An 18,853-nucleotide genomic window follows, 5' to 3' on the forward strand; every position below is an offset into this window, starting at 1 on the left:
GCCTGTGGTGGGCGGGGGGGGGTGCAGACCCCTCCCCCCTACCTGTGCCCATAAACCCACCCGTACCCCAGACCTCCCCCCAAACTGTCCCCACCTCTGCCCCTGCCCCTAATGCTGCCCCGAACTCCACTTTTACCCTATCCCTGTCCCCACACCTGTCCTGACCTTGTCCCCATCCCATCCCTGTCCCCATCTCCATTCCATCCCATCCCCATCCTATTCCCATTCCCGCTCCACCCCATCCCACCCCCCTCTCCATTCCCATCCCCATCTCATCGCATCCCCATTCCCATTCCCATTCCCACCCTGTCCCACCCGCACCCCCATCTCACCCCATCTCCATTCCCATTCCCATTCCCATTCCCATTCCCATTCCCATTCCCATTCCCACCCTGTCCCACCCGCACCCCTATCTCACCCCATCTCCATTCTCATTCCCATTCCCATTCCCACCCTGTCCCACCCGCACCCCTATCTCACCCCATTCCCATTCCCATTCCCATTCCCATTCCCATTCCCACCCTGTCCCACCCGCACCCCTATCTCACCCCATCTCCATTCCCATTCCCATTCCCATTCCCATTCCCATTCCCACCCTGTCCCACCCGCACCCCCATCTCACCCCATCTCCATTCCCATTCCCATTCCCATTCCCATTCCCATTCCCATTCCCACCCTGTCCCACCCGCACCCCTATCTCACCCCATTCCCATTCCCATTCCCATTCCCATTCCCATTCCCATTCCCACCCTGTCCCACCCGCACCCCTATCTCACCCCATTCCCATTCCCATTCCCATTCCCATTCCCATTCCCATTCCCATTCCCACCCTGTCCCACCCGCACCCCTATCTCACCCCATCTCCATTCCCATTCCCATTCCCATTCCCATTCCCATTCCCATTCCTCCACCCTGTCCCACCCGCACCCCCGTCTCACCCCATCTCCATTCCCATTCCCATTCCCATTCCCATTCCCATTCCCACCCTGTCCCACCCGCACCCCCATCTCACCCCATCTCCATTCCCATTCCCATTCCCATTCCCATTCCCATTCCCATTCCCATTCCCACCCTGTCCCACCCGCACCCCCATCTCACCCCATCTCCATTCCCATTCCCATTCCCATTCCCATTCCCATTCCCATTCCCATTCCCACCCTGTCCCACCCGCACCCCCATCTCACCCCATCTCCATTCCCATTCCCATTCCCATTCCCATTCCCATTCCCATTCCCATTCCCACCCTGTCCCACCCGCACCCCCATCTCACCCCATCTCCATTCCCATTCCCATTCCCATTCCCATTCCCATTCCCATTCCCATTCCCACCCTGTCCCACCCGCACCCCCATCTCACCCCATCTCCATTCCCATTCCCATTCCCATTCCCATTCCCATTCCCATTCCCACCCTGTCCCACCCGCACCCCCCATCTCACCCCATCTCCATTCCCATTCCCATTCCCATTCCCATTCCCATTCCCATTCCCATTCCCATTCCCACCCTGTCCCACCCGCACCCCCATCTCACCCCATCTCCATTCCCATTCCATTCCCATTCCCATTCCCATTCCCATTCCCATTCCCATTCCCACTCTGTCCCACCCGCACCCCCCATCTCACCCCATCTCCATTCCCATTCCCCATTCCCATTCCCACCCCGCCCCCACCCCTTCCCACTCCGTTCCGCCCCCCCCCCGTGCCCACCGCTCTCAAGCCGCCCTTTCCCCGCCCCCGCCCGCCCGGCGCCCGGGTGCGGGGCTGGGGGCCCGGCCGCCGCGGGCCGGTCACGGCGCACGGGGCGCGGGCGGGGCCGGGCCGGGCCGGGGGTACAAAGCGCGTGCCGCCGCCGCCCGCCCCGCGCCGCCCCGCTGCACCCCGGCCATGGCCGCCCCGGCCGCCGCCCGCCAGCACGTCCTGGCCCTCGCCCGCCGCCCCAGCGGCAGCCCCCGGCTGAGTGAGTGCGGGGGGCTGGGGGGGCACGGGGGGGCGGCACGGGGGGGCGCGGCGTCCCTTTGCTTCCGAGCCGGGGAGGCGCACTGGGTGCGGTGGTGTGGTGGGGGCGGGTGGTGGCGGTGGGACAGGCAGGGAGAGGTGGCAGGGGGGCAGATAGGGACAGGTGGTGGCAGTTGGGCAGGCAGGGACAGGTGGGCGACGCTGGGGCAGTCAGGGGTGGCAGGGATGGGCGGGTGGCAGTGGGGCAGGCAGGGGTGGCAGAGACTGGTGGGTGACACTGGGGCAGGCAGGAACAGGTGGTGGCAGTTGGGCAGGCAGGGACAGGTGGGTGATACTGGGGCAGGAAGGGATGGCAGGGATTGATGGGTGGCAGTGGGGCAGGCAGGGGCAGGTGGTGACACTGGGGCAGGCAGGGGCAGGTGGTGGCAGTGGGACAGGCAGGGATGGGTGGCTGGCAGTGGAGCAGGCAGGGATGGGTGCTGGCAGTGGGGCAAGCAGGGGTGGCAGAGATGGGTGGGTGGCACTCGGGCAGGCAGAGACAGATGGGTGGCCATGGGGCAGGCAAGGGTGGCAGGGACAGATGGGTGGCAGTGGAGCAGGCAGGGACCCTGGCTCTGGTGGCCCTCTATGGCCCCTACTTGCAGGCAGGGGTCCTGCCTTTGCTGCCAGGAGCAGGAGGGAGCACAGGGGCCATGTGGGTCTCAGGAGGGGCACAGGGGCTGTCGGGGGGTTGTCACCCATCCTGGGGTCTGCAGCTGCGGGGGCTGGCAAAGGTGTTGCAGACCCCCTGAGAGCTGCGGGGTGTGCGGTGGGCTGTGGCCGATCCCACAGTGGTGCTGCGGGGCACCGGGCAATGGAGCCCATCCTGACCTACTGCAGCGGGGGGGTAAATGGGATCAACGTCCTCCCCCACCCACCCAGCTGCTGCTCCGTGTCCTCTCTGGGTGTCCACTGCCCTGGTGGCCCCCTCTACCCCCCCAAAACGGTGCAATGCTCCTGTCTGCAGGTGTGAGTGCCCCCGGGGTCAGCCACGTGGGGGGGGGAGTGGGGGGCATGACGAGGCGCCAGGGGACCCGGGCTTGCCAGGGACGTGCTTGCCGAAAGCCATGTTTGCTGTGGCCTCCCCAGCCCACTCGTGTGCTGGAGCCTGAGGCCGGCCACGTCCCGTCACGGTGATGTCCGTGTGTTTGTACTGCCAGGGCTGGTGCTGTGCCGTGCAGGTGTCCCCCTGCGCAGCACCCGTGGGTGCTGGCAGCTCTATCTGTCCCTGCATGCCCCCACTCGCAGTGGTGCAGGGGTCCTGTGGGCAGCACTGGGCTGCTGGCACCCTCAGCCCACCCCCACAGGCTGCACCCCCCAGCCCAGCCCGACCTCATCGAGCCCACCAGCCCCACATCTTGGGGGTGGGGCATGACTGCCCCCCCAGCGCCCTGCCCCGGAGCCCAGCAGGCTCTGAGGCATCAAGGACGTTTGCTTTGACCTTTGCGCCTTCACTCCCGTCTCAGGATGGCTGCAGGGAGCTTTGCTGTCACCTCCCTGGTCCCCAAACCGGGTGGCTCCGGGCTGGCACGGTCCTGGCTGCCCCCCCCGGCACGGCTGAGTGCAGCCGGCTCTGCCCGGCTACCTGCCCGTGTTTGCTGTCAACAGGGCGCTGGGAGCAGCCACCCATGGGTGACTTCTGTCCAGTTTGCACTGGGTGACAGGCAGCCCTTGGCCGCAGGAGGGGCACTGGGGGGAGGGGGGGCAGGGGGAGGACAAGCAGCCAAGGCTGTTTTTTTGTCGCACGAGGGGCAGGTCCTACCCCCGTGCAGGCTCAGCGCACAGGCTCTCGCTGCTGCAGCCCGCTTCTCGGTGCGCCCGTGGGAGGTTTGCTGGGCTGGGAGAGCAGCCGCCCCCATCACCTGCCCGGAGCGAAGCCCCCACAGAGCAGCCCCCCACGAGCTGCTCCACAGTGGTACGGCCTCTCTGCCCCAGCCAGGAGGGGACAGGGACCGAGGGCTGGCACCCGCGGGATGGTGGGTCATCGTCCCCACAGGGCGCAGCGTGTGGCCAGGCTCCTGTGGGGTCTCCATGGGCTCTCCCCTCCCTGCAGCTGTCAGCCTGGCATCCCGCATGCAGAGCCTGGCACGTGGCCCCTGTGCCCGTCCTGGCTTTTCAAGGCAAAAATGCCCGTTTTCATTTTTCAAGGCAAAAAGTGCCTGCCATGACCCTGGCCGCCGTGCTTTGCCCCCCTGTCGCTGGGCTCCAGGAGCTGTATGGGCAGGGTCAGCTTTGCCAAGCTGGCTGTGCAGAGCCAGACCCCCAGCAGCCACATCCAGGCTGGGACAAAGTCCTGCCTGGGCTGTCCTGTCCCCACTGTATGTCAGAGGTGGGAGACGTGTGTGTGAGGGCTGTAACAAGGTGATGCTCTGCAGCCCCACGCACCGGGGGGGCATGGGAGTGGGCCCCTGAGGCTGCCCCAAAAATGCACTGCAAGGTGAAGGTGAGGGTGGGAGCCAGGAGAAGGGACCCCACCAATGTGGGAGAGCTGCGGGGGGTACCTGGGGGTGACATTTGGAGCGGTCTTGGGGATGTATATCGAACACTGCCCTGTGCCAGGGAGGGCCCTGGTGTGTGCTGCTGCTCCGGCTCCTCACCCTGTGTGCCCCACGGCAATGCCATAGCCTGTCCCCAGCCCCATCACTGGGTGCTCAGCGGCCCAGGGTGCCTGGGGTCCCAGCGCGGGGCCCTGATATGGGGTCCTGGCATGGCACTGGGCATGGCAGCAGCTACAACAAGCTCCAGCTCCAGCCCAGCACCGTGACCCACAGCCCAGCACCCAGCACTGGGGCGACCCGGGGGGCTGAGCCGAGCCGTGGGCAGGCAGGGCTGGCTGGCAGGAGTAGGCAGAGCGCTGCCTACACTGCTCTGCTGGGGCCAGCTCTCCTGAGAGGCAGAGGAGGTATTAGCAGCTGCTTCCCCGTGCTGCGAATCCATTAGCACAAGCGAGTGGAAGAAGCACTTATCACCTCCTGGCCTTTGGCTTGACCCATCTTTACAAAAAACAATGCAGCGAGCCATGCTGCTGCCCGCACGTGGACTCAGGGCCGCTGCCCACACGTGGGCTTGGGGCTGCTTCTGCAGAGTGGGGTGCCCCACGCCCTGCCCCATGGTGCACTTTGAACGTGGCAGGCATGGGCTGGGAGCAGCTGGAGGGCTGGTCTGCAAGGGGATGCTTGGATGGATGGATGGGTGGATGGATGGACACATGGATGGATGGACGGATGGACGGATGTGTGGATGTTTGGATGGGTGGGTGGACATTTGGGTGTTTGGATGGATGGACACATGGATAGATGGATGTGTGGATGTTTGGGTGGATGGATGGATGGAGAAATCAGGCTGTTGCTGGCAGCAAGCCCAGTGACACAACAGCTGTGCCATGTGATTGCAGCCTGGCAAGGGGATTTTGGTAGGACACATCTTGGCTTCTCCTGTGCCATGTTCCAACCAGCCCTGTTAGACTCATCTCCTGCTGGGACTCTGCACTGGGTCCAGGCATGGTGCTAGCCCTGGCTCCCCAGGCAGGGGACGGTGCCTTTGGAAGCTGTGGTTGGTGGGGTTTGGGACATGGCATTGCCCGCTGGGGACACGGGAAGCAGGAGAGGAGGAATCAAGGAGATCCCCAAGCCCTGGGCACCCCAACACATCTCTCCATGGGGGCTGCTGGTGGGCAGGGGCTGGGTGCTGAGCCTCACAGGGCCACATCAGGCTGTGCTGCCAGCCCAGGTGCCCCCAGCCTCCGTGTGGGAGCTGTGGGGCGCTCAGGGGGGAGCGAGGGGCTCATAGGGCTCAGCACCAAAACACAGGATGGAGGAGAATTAAATTATCTGATCTCTTTGGTTTATCTGCCCTTAATATTCCCTGCCTTGCCCAGCAATTTGAATTCAGTTTCAGACCCGAGGTTGCTCGCTGGGAGAGCAACCCTGAACCACGGCGTGGCAGAGACTCAGTGGAGGAGCCCATATTTATCTCCCTGAGAGCCTTGCGGAGGGTTCCTGGGAGCCCCAGCAGCTGCAGCAGAGCCCAGGCCTGCATGGCAAGGGCCGGGGAGGGCAGGGACAGTGGCATCATGGAGGGGCACCGCACAGGGGATATAGCCTGGCCCTGTGGGGACCTGCAGGTGGAGGAGCCTGCAGAACATGTGAGCCCCATATACCCCATTTCCTAAGTGAAACTGGATTTGTTTTGTACTGCCTTGTCCCTGGGCAGAGGGAGGTTCTGGTGGTGCAGAGTTGGGCTTGCTGCTCCCACAGCCTTTTTCCCATCTCACAACGATCCAGCTCTGCCCTGCTCACCCTCCCTGGCACTGCCACTGTGGCATCCTGGTGCTGCAGATGGGAAGGTTGTGGATGACCCCAAGAAGATGCCGGCAGCCCCTTGCCCTCTGTGCTGGAGCTGCCGGACTGCTGGGAAGCAGAGCTGGGCTCATGTCCTTGGCATGGCTGTAGGAGATGGCAGCTGCGGTGAGTCCATAGGGCTGGTGAGGGGGCTGGCGGGTTCCTGGGGGCTGCAGCCGTTGCGTGCCTGTGTCCTGCTGCTGGCCGAGCCTAGGCAGGTGGGTTCTGGCTCTTCCCCATCCTCCAGCCCCTGCCTGGAGGAGCCATCCATCCTCCCACCCCAGTAGTAGCATCGCCAGCACCCCATGGGCCATCCCACAGGGGTGGGATCCTCTGCCCCATGGTGTGGCAGGATCCCCCAGCCCCACAGCTCTGGTCTCCATCACTTCTCCTTTCCCCTTGGGGCCATCTCCTCCCCTCAGCGTCTTGAAAGCCTTCGGCCCAGCTGATGCCTGCATCTCCTGGCCGGGGCTGGGGTTCCGCAGCCTTGCTCCTCACCGCCCGCCCCCCCAGCTCTGTTTTGTCTGATAGAAAATGCGACAGCAAGCCCAGCAAATTTTTTTTTTTTTCTTTTTTTTTTTCCTTGGGTTGGCTTGTTTGGTTCACGCTTGGCTGGCCCTGCCATTCTTTGCCTTTCCTCACATGACATGCAGGTGTGTATGGGAACCCTTGGCCGCCGGGTCCTAATTAGTGGCATAGAGTGTGACCCCCCGCCGGGCTTTTCACCGGCTCTGCCGGGCTGGGGCAGGCCGGTGGGTTTGACAGCGCGGCACAAAGTGACACATGGCACAATGGGCAGGTTGTGGAGGGGGAAAGCGGTCACTTAGGGATTGTCGGAAAAGTCCCAGGACGGCTCCGGGCTGCCGCACTTATCATCGGTGCAGGATGAGGCTGCTGGGCAATGCTGGGCTTTTGGGGGGCTCAGCGAGGGGTGTCTGGGGTGATGCTGCCATGCCTGGAGGATGGGTCACCACTGCAGTGCTGGTGCCGGTGCTGGGCAGGGCTGGGCGGGATTTTGAGGTCAAAGTCACCTTCGAGGCCGTATTATTGCCCCATCCTGGAAGCTGGGCTGCAGCACCTCAGGTGTCAGCCTGGGCTGGTGTTTGGGTTAAAAATTAAGCACGCGTGTGATGAAATGGTGAGCAGCATCCAGGGAGGGATGCAGGATGCATCCAGCCTGATCGGGAGCAGCCATGGCCACCATGCCTTGTGCTGTGCGCACCCAGCCCCCTCTTCCCCGCAGGGTGTCTGCTGCCCGTCTTTGTGGGGTGCCAGGTCTGGGGCCACACGGTGGGACCCCCCCTCTGTGCCTGCCAGGTGTGAGCTGGGGGGATGCTGGGGACCCATCCTGATGCCCTGTAGTGGCTCTGGACCGGCTCTGGACCTGCTGAGACACCTTTTCATCCCCATCCTTGCTCTGGGCCAGAGGGGAGAGGATTTGGGGGATTTTTGGGCTGTTTATCAGTGCCGTTTGCTATCTTTACTCCAGCTTGGTTCCCCTTCAGCCCGTGCCATCCCGTGCTTCAGTCCACATGTGGGTCTGGGGGTGGGAGAGGGTGTTGGAGGTGCTGGTGGCCTCATGCAAACCCCAGGTCTGTAATTTGGGGTAGGGGATGTGCAAAGTCCCTCAGGCAGCGAACAGGGATGAGCATCCCTCCTTGCACACCCAGTCCCAGAGGTCAAGACAACCATTGCCGGGCAGGGTTTGCCAGGCAAATTTGTCCAAAATCTGCCTCGATCGCTTGTGGAGAAGGTAATAACCTTGCGCAGTTCTCTGCCAGCCTCTGCGCGGCCGGGGCTGGAGGAGGACGGGGCAGGGCTGCATCCATCCCCTCGCCGCGGCGGGTGCCGGGACCACCACCCCACGGAGGCCGGGAGCGAGCCCCCCGTGCACTTTGGAGCAGAGCCCTAAGGCGTGCTGGGGCTGGGGGCGCCGGCAGCGATGCCCGGGCAGGGGCAGGGGGCTGGGGAGGGCAGGGCGGTGAGGGGGAGCAATTAGTGGCGGGTGTAGTTGGGTCGGGTCCTCTTTGTCACCGGGGGCCCTTCCCCCCCTCCGGCCGCCACGGTGGTTAGTAGTGCGTGAGTGTCAGGGCTAACAGAGATTGCATCTGACAGGAGCTGTGAATTTGGGGCTGGGGGTGTGGAAAGGCCAGGTTGAAAGACTTTTCTTTTCTCTTGGCCCCTCTCCCCCTGCCTCCCGTGCCCTCCCCCCCCCCCCCCCCCCCCCCTCCTCTCCCCGGCCATGCCCCCCGGCAGCCGGCCGGCCGCCGCAGCCCACCCACCCCGCCGCTCCTCCCCCCGCTTGTTCATAACAGCTCAACATCTTAATTATCTGAATTAGTGCTTTCCGGTAGCAGGGGCTCCCCCTCCTCTGCCCCGTCCCTCCCCATCCCTCTCTTCCTCTGCCTCCTTCTCCTCTTCGGTTCCCCTAGCCCTGGACCCCTTTGGTGGGCTGTCACTTGGTGTTACTGTCGTGATTTCCTTCTCTATCGTGATAGAGCCCTTTTGCACTGCAGGGGTGGGCACGGGTGAGGGGGCTGGAGCCATGCAACAAGTGCGAGGCAGGGTGGCACGGGTACCGGCACCCGCTTTTCCGGGGATGGCTGGGTTGGGGCAGGCAGGGGCTGGGGGCGAAGCCCTGGGGCTCCCTGCTTTGTGAAGCCAGGAGCTGCGCGTTCCTTGGTGGAACGTGGGATGCTTTGCACAGAAATCCTTTGCAGGAGATTCATTTTTTCATAGCGTGGGCTGCAGTGTTGTTGGCACAGAGAGGCAAGCCAAACCAAAGGGAATCCCCCGGGTGGCTGGCGAGGCGAAGCCCCTCTGAGTTTTTTAATAGGCTTTTCAGTGGAAATGGTGAAGAACAGGGAATCATGGAGCAATGTTTTTTATCACCCCCCTGTTCATTTCTCCATGACCAAGCCTGGCCGTCCATCTGTCCATCCCCTGGAGGCCCACTCTCCAAAAAGCCCTTTTTGGCTGGGAAGATGTCTAGGCACCAGGCCAGGCTGCTGGAGCTGCGGACCCTCCAGCTCTGGAGATCTTCATCCCCCTGGGACGGGACCCTGGGAGCAGCTCCAGGTGACCCTGCTTGGGCAGGGCTTGGACCAGGAGATCTCCAGAGGTCCCTGCCCACTGAGAGCAAGCCTGGATCATCATCTCTGAAGTCGGAGGTGACATTGCAGAGCTGTGTGGCCAAGCTTGGACTCTTGGGTTACATTTCTCCCTCTGTATTGGAGATGCTGGTGATGTTGCCACCACCCCACAACCCATTCCCAAAACAAAGTCATGGTGGGGGAAGAAGGGGAGCCGATGACAGCAGAGGGCAGCTCCTCTGCAAACAGACTGGTGTAGCTGGAGAGAAGCATGACGGAAAGGCAGCGCTGAGACCCTGCACTGCCAGGGACCCTCATGAGTCTGGGCTGGGGAGCCTTCCCTGCCTCAGTTTCCCCATGAGGAAATGAGAGGAACAGCGCTTCCCTCCCTGCGTGATGGCTGGAGGGCAAATATATATGCATATATGTTAGTTAAAGATAGGTAGATTGGATAGGTGGGTGGATGCAGAGCTGAATGAGTGGGTGGGTGGATAGATGGGAGGATGGATGAGTGGAATGATGGGGATGGGTGGATGGATGGAAGGATGGATGGGAAGATAGGCAGAGAGCTTGGCCAGCGATCCAGTGTCGCAGCCACAGTGGCCTAAGTGGTGCTGCCAGAGGGTCCGATGCCCTTGGTGGGAGGAGACAGCCTGGTGCAGTGGAAGGGAAGCCAGGAGGGTCCCGAGGGGGCTGGCAGCCATCAGGGCTGGGTCAGAGACCACCATGCTTGGGAGAGAGGGATGAGCCCTGTCGCCCTGTCCCATGTGGGTGGCTCTCCAGCAGCTGGAGCTGCAGAGAAGTTGCAGGGAGAGAAGAAAAGAGCCCAACAAAACCTCCCGAGGGAAGGGAAGCAGGAGAGGCGGTGGTGGATATTTAGTGAAGGAGCTGGAAGGGGAAATAAAAGGCAGAATGGTCACTTTGGGAATAAAGGAGACAAAAGGCGAGGAGGTTGGTGGCAGAGAGCCGGCTCTGGGTGTGCCAGCCCCCCAGGCTGCTGAATGGAGGACAGCAGGAACTGAGTGTAATTGGGTAACGGAAAGAAGGCTAATTAGCTAATTAGCTTGAGAAGTGGGCCCATGTGAAACTCGTGAGGTTCAACAAGGCCAAATGTAAGGTCCTGCACCTGACTTAAGGCCATCTCTGGTATCTGTGCAGGCTGGGGATGAAGGGATGGAGAGCAGCCCTACCCAGAAGGACCCAGAGGTGCTGGTGGATGAGAAGCTGGGCATGACCCAGCACTGTGTGCTCGCAGCCCAGAGAGCCACCCGTGCCCTGGGCTGCATCCCCTGCAGCGTGGCCGGCCGGGCAAGGGAGGGGGCTCTGCCCCGCTGCCCCGCTCTGGTGAGACCCCCCTGCAGCGCTGCCTCCAGCTCGGGGGTCCTCAGCACAGGAGAGACGTGGAGCTGTTGGAGCGGGGCCAGAGGGGACCACGGGGATGGTCAGAGGCTGGAGCAGCTCTGCTGTGGGGACAGGCTGGGAGAGTTGGGGGGGTTCAGCCTGGAGAAGGGAAGGCTGTGGGGAGACCTCAGAGCACCTCCCAGTACCTAAAGGGGCTGCAAGAAAGCTGGAGGGGGGCTTTTTACAAGGGCATCTAGGGACAGGACAAGGGGGAATGGCTTTAAGCTGAAGGAGGATAGATTTAGATCAGATCTTAGGAAGAAATTCTTTGCCATGAGGGTGGCGAGACGCTGGCACAGGCTGCCCAGAGCAGCTGTGGATGCCCCATCCCTGGCAGTGTCCAAGGCCAGGCTGGACAGGGCTTGGAGGAGCCTGGGCCAGGGGGGGGATTGGGTGAGCTTTAAGGTCCTTTCCAACCCAAACCATGCTGTGATTCTAATTGCAGAAATGGCAGGGATTACTGGCACCTGCACCGGGCCAGGGGCTGGGCGAGGGAAGCTGAGTGCTGGGGCCCTGGCTGTGCTGCTGGGGGTGGCCCTGCGCTGGGCTGTGGGGTGGCCCGGGATTGGTGCTCCCAGATGTGGGATGCAGCCAGCAAGCGGCAAACAGGGCCTGACCCCTAGAAATGAAGTTCTTGTGGCTGGTCCGGCTTGGCTGCTTAACACATGTGCAGGGCTGGCTCCAGCACCGGTGCTGGCATCACCAGAAGGGTAGCCGGGATGCTGCGGTGTAGGGACCCGCATCCCACTGCCCTGGACCACCCATCCCTGCAGCTGGTGGGAGGGAGGCTGGCAAGCTCACCAGCTGGCCCAGCCTCTCCAATCCGATTAGGATCATGAGCAAATCAGAGAACCTGGTGTGAGAAGAGAGGGCAGGGGGATGAAAGGGCCCAGTGGGGTCAGCAAAGCAAGGCCCTGCCATGGCAGGCATTACAGCATTTGACACATTGGTAAAATGATCAGGGACCTGCAATTGCCTGGGAAGCTGCTCCCAACCCTTGCGTTCCCCATCCCTGGGGACCTGCCTCCTCTTGCTGGGCTTCATCCCTATTTGTCATCCTTGGGCTTTACATCCCAGGAGCTTCCCTGCCCTACAGTTATCCCCAGGGTCTTTGTAGTCACTTTGGAGAAATTGCATCCCCAGCACCCTTGTTTCCTTGGCTGAATGCAGCGCAGTCCCTGGTGCCCTGAGGTCTCATCCTGAACTGTGGGGTCCCAGGCTGGCACCCCAGGCAGTGCCACTTTGCACCCTGCTGGCAGGACCAGGCAGGATGCTTGGAACTTGCCTGAGTGGTGGTGGCTCTGGAAGTCTGTCCTCCAGCCCAGCAGCATCCAGCTAGGGTTGTCCATCCCAGGTCTCCCCTGGGGACAAGAGGTGACTGTGGTGAGGGGGGCAGCTCTGCTGATGTGCTGCTGGCGGAAGGGCAGTGGGAGATGACAGGGCTGTGCCCGTTGCGCAGCATCTGGGGTGCTGTCTGTGCCCATGGGTTTTGGAGGGTGTGTGGGCTGTGCTGTAACAACGGGGCTGGGCGGTGGAGGGAACGGGGCGGAGGCTGCTGTGGGCATGGGATGGACGAGGAGAAGCCTGGTGGAGATGGGGATGCCCTGCTGGGAAGGGAGCTGGGATCTGCAGGAGCTACTGGAGTGGCCAGCACCTTGCCAGGGCTGCTGTGCCACTGGGATAGGGCTGCTGAAGGTTGGGAAGCTCTCCTGGTGCTGCTGGATGAGGGGGGGTTGAGCCAGGGAAGCTGGGGGACAGGGGGACGTTGCTCATCCTGGATCCAAAACCTGCTGGTTGTGGTGGCAACCCTGGTTGTGGCATCCCTGCCCGGCACATGGGGGACCTTATGAAGGCGATGCAGCCCCCAGGCTGGCTGCTGTGCAGCCACTGGCACGATGGCAGGAGCCACTGTGGAGCACAGCCATGCAACGGCACGGGGAGGGGCACGGACCTAATCCTGCCTTCACTGTGCCACAGGCAGCATTTGGTGAAGGATGGCAGCGGCGGGGTGCGAACCGGTGTCTATTGCGGTCTGGGTGGCTGAGGGAGGCACCAGGGTCTCCCTGCATGAGGGGGTTCCCATAGTGGGAAAAGGAGGGAGTGACAGGCCAGTTTTGGGGTGGAAACTGCCTGCCCCTATCTGTGCTGCCAATGGCCCCAAGCCCCTCTCTGCCTGGGTGGGATGTGGCTCTTGCGACTTGTTAATATGTATTTTCCACAAAAGGGCTTTTTATTACGGTTTTTAAAAGCAAAATCTTGGTGTAAGGAAAAACTGTGCTTGGAAAAGCAGAATGTTGACTTGCAGAAAGTCTTTCAGTTTGCTGGTGGGGGCAGGCTGCTGCTGCCTCGCTCCTGGCTTTGTGTCCTTCCTTCCTGCACATTTTTTTCTACTTAAGTTTTTTATATTAACTGAAATAAAATTATTTTAGTAAAAGTGACATTTCCTGCAGGATGGATCTTCTGGGTCTCAAGTTTAGCAGCTGCTTGGTCTGTAGCTAGGATAAGGGATGCGATAGCAGGAATGGATGGTGCTGAGGTGGAACAGAACCTGCCCTGCTGGTGCTGTGGCCCCCCAGCCCCCGCGGTTTGGGGGTGACAATGCTGGGAGCATCCCCTTCTCCGGGGGCTGATGGTGTGTCCTTCCCCTGACAGCCTACCAGACGGTGTGTGGGGTCAACGGGCCTCTGGTGGTGCTGGACAATGTGAAGGTAGGACCCCGTCTGCCGATGGGTGACAAGGGGACCCCTTGATAGTGTCACTTTGGGCTGTGCGGGGACCACCGTGCTGTCCCTGCCCGGGCCTGACTGCCAGACCCCGTCCCGGGCGGGGAGGGTGCAATGGGGGAGCGTGTCCCTGTCCCCTCTCCCTTGTCCCCTGTCCCCTGGGCTGTCCCCTCCTCTCTGGGGTCCGTCAGCCAGCTCCGAGCTCCCTCCTCTGGACGCGGCCGGCAGCAGAGCCCGTGTGCCAGCCTGCACACGTGTGTGGGCGTGCAAGCGTGTGTGCTGGCGTGTGCACGGACATGGGACGCGTGTGAGCGCACGGGTGGCCGTGTGTGTGCGCTCTGCATGGGCACCCTGCACTTGCCCCGTGTCCCCCCCGCACCCAGGCACCTGCTGTCCCCCTGCCTGGGCTCCAGCTCCTGTGCCTTGTCCCCTGTCCCTCTGCCCAAGCTCTGGCTCCCATCCCTTGTCCCCTGTGCCCCTGCTTTAGTGCAGCTCCTGTCCCCTGTGTCCCAGCCCGAGCTCTGGCTCCTGTCCCCTGTGCCCTTGCCTGAGCCCTGGCTCCATAGGGGAGCCTGCTCTGAGCGAGACCACCGCACAAACCCTGTCTCAGCCCATGTCCCCAGCACCAGGTGTCACCTTGGTGGCACCCTGCCTGTCCCTGCTCCAGGAGCAGGGCCTGTGCTCACTTGGGTGGGTGTTGGGCATCTCAGCATCGCTGCATGGCCTTGCCAGCTGGGACCCTCCGCGGGGCTTTGTTAGCTGGTGGCTCATTTCTATGGCCCCTTCCACACCGAGCCTGGCAGGATGGAAATTAATAAGCTCAATTAAAGAGCATGACCGTGGTGGGTGTTTCCTTCACTTTGTTGTCCTTTATGCAAAGGTCTTTACAGAAGAATTAAAGTCCAAAGTTCACAGAGCTGGAGCCAGCCCCAGTAGCTGGGAGCAGGGAGGAGGAGGAGGAAGAGAGCACAGGGTGTGCTGGGCAGGCACGCTCAGGGAGTGAGCCCCCTTGAACATTGTCCCCAGAGCAGGACGTATCCCTCAGCCAAGGGGCTGCTGAGAAGTCCCCTCCATCTGCCCTGGGGGTCCCAGCTGGGTGGGAAGGCTGGGGAGGTTGGTTGGTGTCCTTGGGGGGGCTGCAGCCCTTGTCCCTCAGAGATGCCACTGACTCCGGGGGGGTTACCCAGGGCTGTGGATGTGCTTTGGCAGGCTCTCAGAGATGCTGCTTTATGCAGGTGATGGGTCTGCCTGCTTCTGGTATGGAGAGGGGGTTGAGTTTGTTAGCTGTCAGGCTTGGGGGGCGCCTGAAAGCACCCCTGGCAGGAGGGGGCTGTTGGGGAAACTGAGGCATGGAGCAGTGCCACAGCCTGGAGCACGCGCCGGGATGGGGCAGGGGCATCAGCCGCTGAATCCCCCCCTGCCAGTGCTGGGTGGCTGCAGAGAGCATAGACACCCCAACCATTTCAGGGGAAACTGAGGCAGCACTGGCAGGCAGGGCTGGTGGGCAGGGTCTGCAAGGGGTGGCCTGGAGTGGAGGGAGAGGAGCCCCCTGCACCCATCTCACACCAGCCCTGTCCCTACAGTTTGCCCAGTATGCTGAGATCGTGAACTTCATGCTGCCCAACGGCACCCGCCGCAGCGGGCAGGTCCTGGAGGTGATGGGCTCCAAAGCCATCGTCCAGGTGAGCCCAGCGTGGCAGGGATGTGGCGGGATGGGGGACACACCGGGACAGCATGGCTCAGGGGTCTGCCTCCTTCCAGCCGTGGCTGCTGCAGCCAGCACAGCCTTGCTGGGCTCTTGTCCCAGCTCTCTGGTGTCCTGGGACAGGCAGTGTCCTGCTGTGCAGCTCCTGGCTGGCCCATGGCCCTTTGGCTGGAGCAGAGGGAGCTGTGCCGGGGCTGGTGGAGTGGCACCAGTGGGGATAGAGCTGGTGCCTGCTCAGGGCAGGAGTATCTGGGTGCCAAAGGCAAAATGATGACATCTGTGCAACTTCAGCAAGATGCTAGGGCCAGATGTGGGCACGACCCTGTGCTGGGTCTCTGTTCTGCTGTGCCCGTCCTCCCCTCGCTTGAGCTGCCCACCCAGCTCCCCTCCCCGTGTCCGTGCCAGGGAGAGCCTGCCTGGGTGATGCCGCAGTGATGGGACCCCCCATCCCTTATCCCTACATCTTCCCCACTGACCTCCTTGTGCTGACCCCCCCAACCCTCCTGCCACCAGTCCCCTGCGGGACCAGGACCGGCAGTGGGTTCCTGGGGTGCTGCCCCCCAAAACCAGGGCAGCCAAGCAGTGGGGTTTCACCGTGAGCACTGGGGCTGTTTGGGGCTATTTATCTTGCCCAATTAGCTGGGGTCCTCTCCCACCCAGGTTCCCCCCCCAACCAGCCAGCCCAGGGCTCCGGGGTGGCTGCACAGCTGCAAGCCACCAAACTTCGCTCCTCTAATGCCGCCCAGACCTCTGCAGCGCCCTTTTAATCCTATTAGGGAGTCAGCCTCAGGAGGAAAAACAAGAGGAAAAAAGGAGCCTTTTGCAGAAGCAGCTTTGCTGGGGGCTGACCTGCACGCACCTGCACACACCCAGCTCCTGCGGCCATCACCTGCCCTCGTGCCTGCTGGCATCCCTGCCAGCTGGCTGCCCCTGGCTTTCCCAAGCCCGCCCTTCTCCCAGGGGCCACATGGCTCTAATTAAAGCAGCGATCTGGAGGTTAATTAATACAAATGGTGTCAAATATTATACCGATCAAAATGCCTTGGGTTTCCCTGCCCGAGGCCCTTCTTGCCGTGCTCATTGCATTCACAAGAGTGTGGTCCCCCCTCCCCTGCCTCCCACATGCCAGAGCCCCTCAGCAGGGAGTTTTCTTAACCCTGGGGTCTCTCACCCTCTTTTATCACCTCTCCCTGATGAGTTTTTCGGGTGAGTGCAGATCACATCACCTCCCCATGGAGAGCCTTGCTGCCCCTGAGCCCCATGGCCCTCTGCGCCTGCTAATCCCAGCTAATTGCCACCCACCTGCCTCTTGCCCTGGGGTCTCCACAGGTGTTTGAAGGAACATCTGGGATCGATGCCAAGAAGACCTCCTGCGAGTTTACTGGGGACATCCTCCGGACCCCAGTTTCTGAGGACATGCTGGGTAAGCCCAGCCAGCCGCTGAGCCCCGATACACCTCGGTGCATGCATGGTGGGGTATCCAAGTGCAGGCAGCCAGAGGAGTCTGGGGGTCTTGGAGTTTAGCTCTCTGCTGCCTAGGGGCTGAGCACATTCCTGGGCATGCTCTCTGCTCCTGGGAGAGTCACATCCAGTGTGGAGAGATGGTGACCCTTGTACAGGGCTAAAACATCCCCCGGGGCCCACTCTGCCCAGTTATCCCAGGAGAAAAAGCTTGGGCTGCACTGGAAGAAGATTTCCCGGGTGAGGAGAGGCAGATTTTTGCCCATGGTCATGCCGCTAGGACTCCCATTACCTTGGCTTTAGGAGAGCAGCATCTTCCCAGTCTCTGCTGAGCCCTGAGATCTGCCCAGGTGTGAGCACAAAAAGGGGACCTGCCACCCCTGTCCCCACAGGGTCATCCACCTGGGCAGAGCTGGGTGCTGGCAGACCCCCCCGGCCCCAAGCAGACTCCCCTGGGGCCGTTCAAGTTCAGCCGCAGGGCCTTGATCCCCCTCCCCAGATCCTGAGGGATTCTGCAGCCCCCAAAGCAGCCCCGGGGACTCGCAGGGGTTGCAGCCGGTGACAGCGGTCACTCAGGGTCCCGACAGAGGGATGTGGGCTGACGCACGGCGTCGCTCCCCGGTTGGGAGCCGAGTGTCTCCTGCAATCTCCTTCCCATCTCTGCCGGCAGCGCAGAGCCCGGCCAGAGCCGTGCCTGCAAAGGGCAGCGGAAAGGGCAGCCTGGCTGGGAGCGGGCGGGTGTCGAGCACGGTACGGCAGCGCACGGTGACGGCCGGACAGGTCCCGGCTCCCCGGCAGCGGGGAGGGAGGCCCCTGCTCCTTCCCCAGGCGGGGTCCCCCTGTCCCCACACGGGATCCCTCCCTGAGCCCCCCCAGGAGGGGCTAGGGGTGGGCAGAGGTACGCGGAGTCCATCCCAAGCTGGCCCCGCTGTCCCTCCGAGCCTTCGCACCCTGTCTCGGGGGGGGGGTTCATCTGGGGGTCTCCCAGGTGCTCGGCTGCATCACCCCTTCCCTCCCCTCTGCCCTGCTTTGTGTCGCGGTGCTGAGTTCAGTGGCTGCACGCTGGCAAGATGTGGGTGCCCAGCGAGCACCAAGGTTACTGACCTTTCATGCTCTGTGCCTCCGCGCCCCGGCCCCGCCGTCAGCTTGATCTGCTCTGACACGGCGATGCTTCCCCGGCCCGTGGGGACCTCGAGAAAGTCCCATGGGGGCGGCAGCAGCGGGCGGGGGTGCCGGGGGGGCCGCGGAGCTGGCACACCGCCTTTGCCGCTATCGATCCTGCAGCTCGGAGCTGGTCGATGAGGCTGAGCACGAGCTCAGCAGCTCTCCGGGAGCCTTGTACCCCCTCCCCAGGGCTGGTATGGGGGGGGGGTCTTGGTGTCATCCCACCTTCACGGGACCCGGGAACCCCATGGGGGAGGTGATGGAGGCTTGGATGGCATGGGGAGGTCTCTGGGGATGTGGCTCTGTGTGCTGGCATCTTGCTGTGGTGTCACCCAGCCCTTGGGTGACATGGTCCCTGCCTGCCCCAAGCAGTGATGTGGGCACACCTTGTCCCCTGGCACAGGGACTGGGGATGCCTGCAGCCACCCCAGGTGCAAAGTCCTCTGCTCCTCAGCCACAGCCACCCAGCACCCACGTCCCCTCTGGGGCACCCCAGGCAGCTGGGATGTCCTGTGGCACCCATAGGTGCCCTCCGTGCCCTCCATTTCCCAGGTTTCCCCACAGCTGGGGGTACTCAGGAGGGGCAGGATAGCCCCCAGGTGCCCCTGCACGCTATGGGGGGCTTGCAGGGAGACTTCAGCAGACCTTCGGTCTCGGAAGCACTGCTGACTGTCCCAGCACTGCCTGCAGCAGCACAGGGCACCGGGAGCCGGATGGAAACCCTGCCCTGCAGCCACGGAGCAGGCAGCTGCCCGCTCGCAGGGCTGGGTGTCCCCACTCAGCTGGTGCCTTCAGCCAGGGACCTCTGAAGCTCTCTCCTTGCAGGTCGGGTCTTCAACGGCTCTGCCAAACCCATCGACAGCGGTCCCCCGGTGATGGCCGAGGACTTCTTGGACATTAATGGTGACAGCTCTGGGCACGGCGTTGCTTTGCCAGCTTCTTTTACCAGCTGCAGGCAATGAGGGTCTTGGGGA

The 18,853-nt window shown here is 62.6% G+C and overlaps 1 protein-coding gene across 1 annotated transcript; it reads left to right on the plus strand.

Moving 5' to 3' along the window:
* Nucleotides 1-1,882: 1,882 nt before the first annotated feature.
* LOC129783710 (V-type proton ATPase subunit B, kidney isoform-like) lies at nucleotides 1,883-18,849 on the plus strand. The gene is made up of 5 exons (XM_055794114.1): nucleotides 1,883-1,955; nucleotides 13,479-13,534; nucleotides 15,133-15,231; nucleotides 16,584-16,677; nucleotides 18,705-18,849. Exons 1-5 carry the CDS (start codon nucleotides 1,883-1,885, stop codon nucleotides 18,839-18,841), a joined length of 459 nt encoding a protein of 152 aa, XP_055650089.1. The 3' UTR covers nucleotides 18,842-18,849.
* The last annotated feature ends 4 nt before the right edge of the window (nucleotides 18,850-18,853 follow it).

This window comes from Falco peregrinus, chromosome 2 (assembly GCF_023634155.1).
Source record: "Falco peregrinus isolate bFalPer1 chromosome 2, bFalPer1.pri, whole genome shotgun sequence".
Lineage (NCBI taxonomy): Eukaryota > Metazoa > Chordata > Aves > Falconiformes > Falconidae > Falco > Falco peregrinus.

What these genes read in the sequence shown, in the direction of transcription:
- LOC129783710 (XM_055794114.1), top strand. Translation starts at nt 1,883, where the DNA reads ATGGCCGCCCCGGCCGCCGCCCGCCAGCACGTCCTGGCCCTCGCCCGC. An exon ending in TGGTGCTGGACAATGTGAAG is followed by an intron (nt 13,535 to 15,132) that starts GTAGGACCCCGT and finishes CTGTCCCTACAG; the next exon opens with TTTGCCCAGTATGCTGAGAT. An exon ending in AGTTTCTGAGGACATGCTGG is followed by an intron (nt 16,678 to 18,704) that starts GTAAGCCCAGCC and finishes CTCTCCTTGCAG; the next exon opens with GTCGGGTCTTCAACGGCTCT.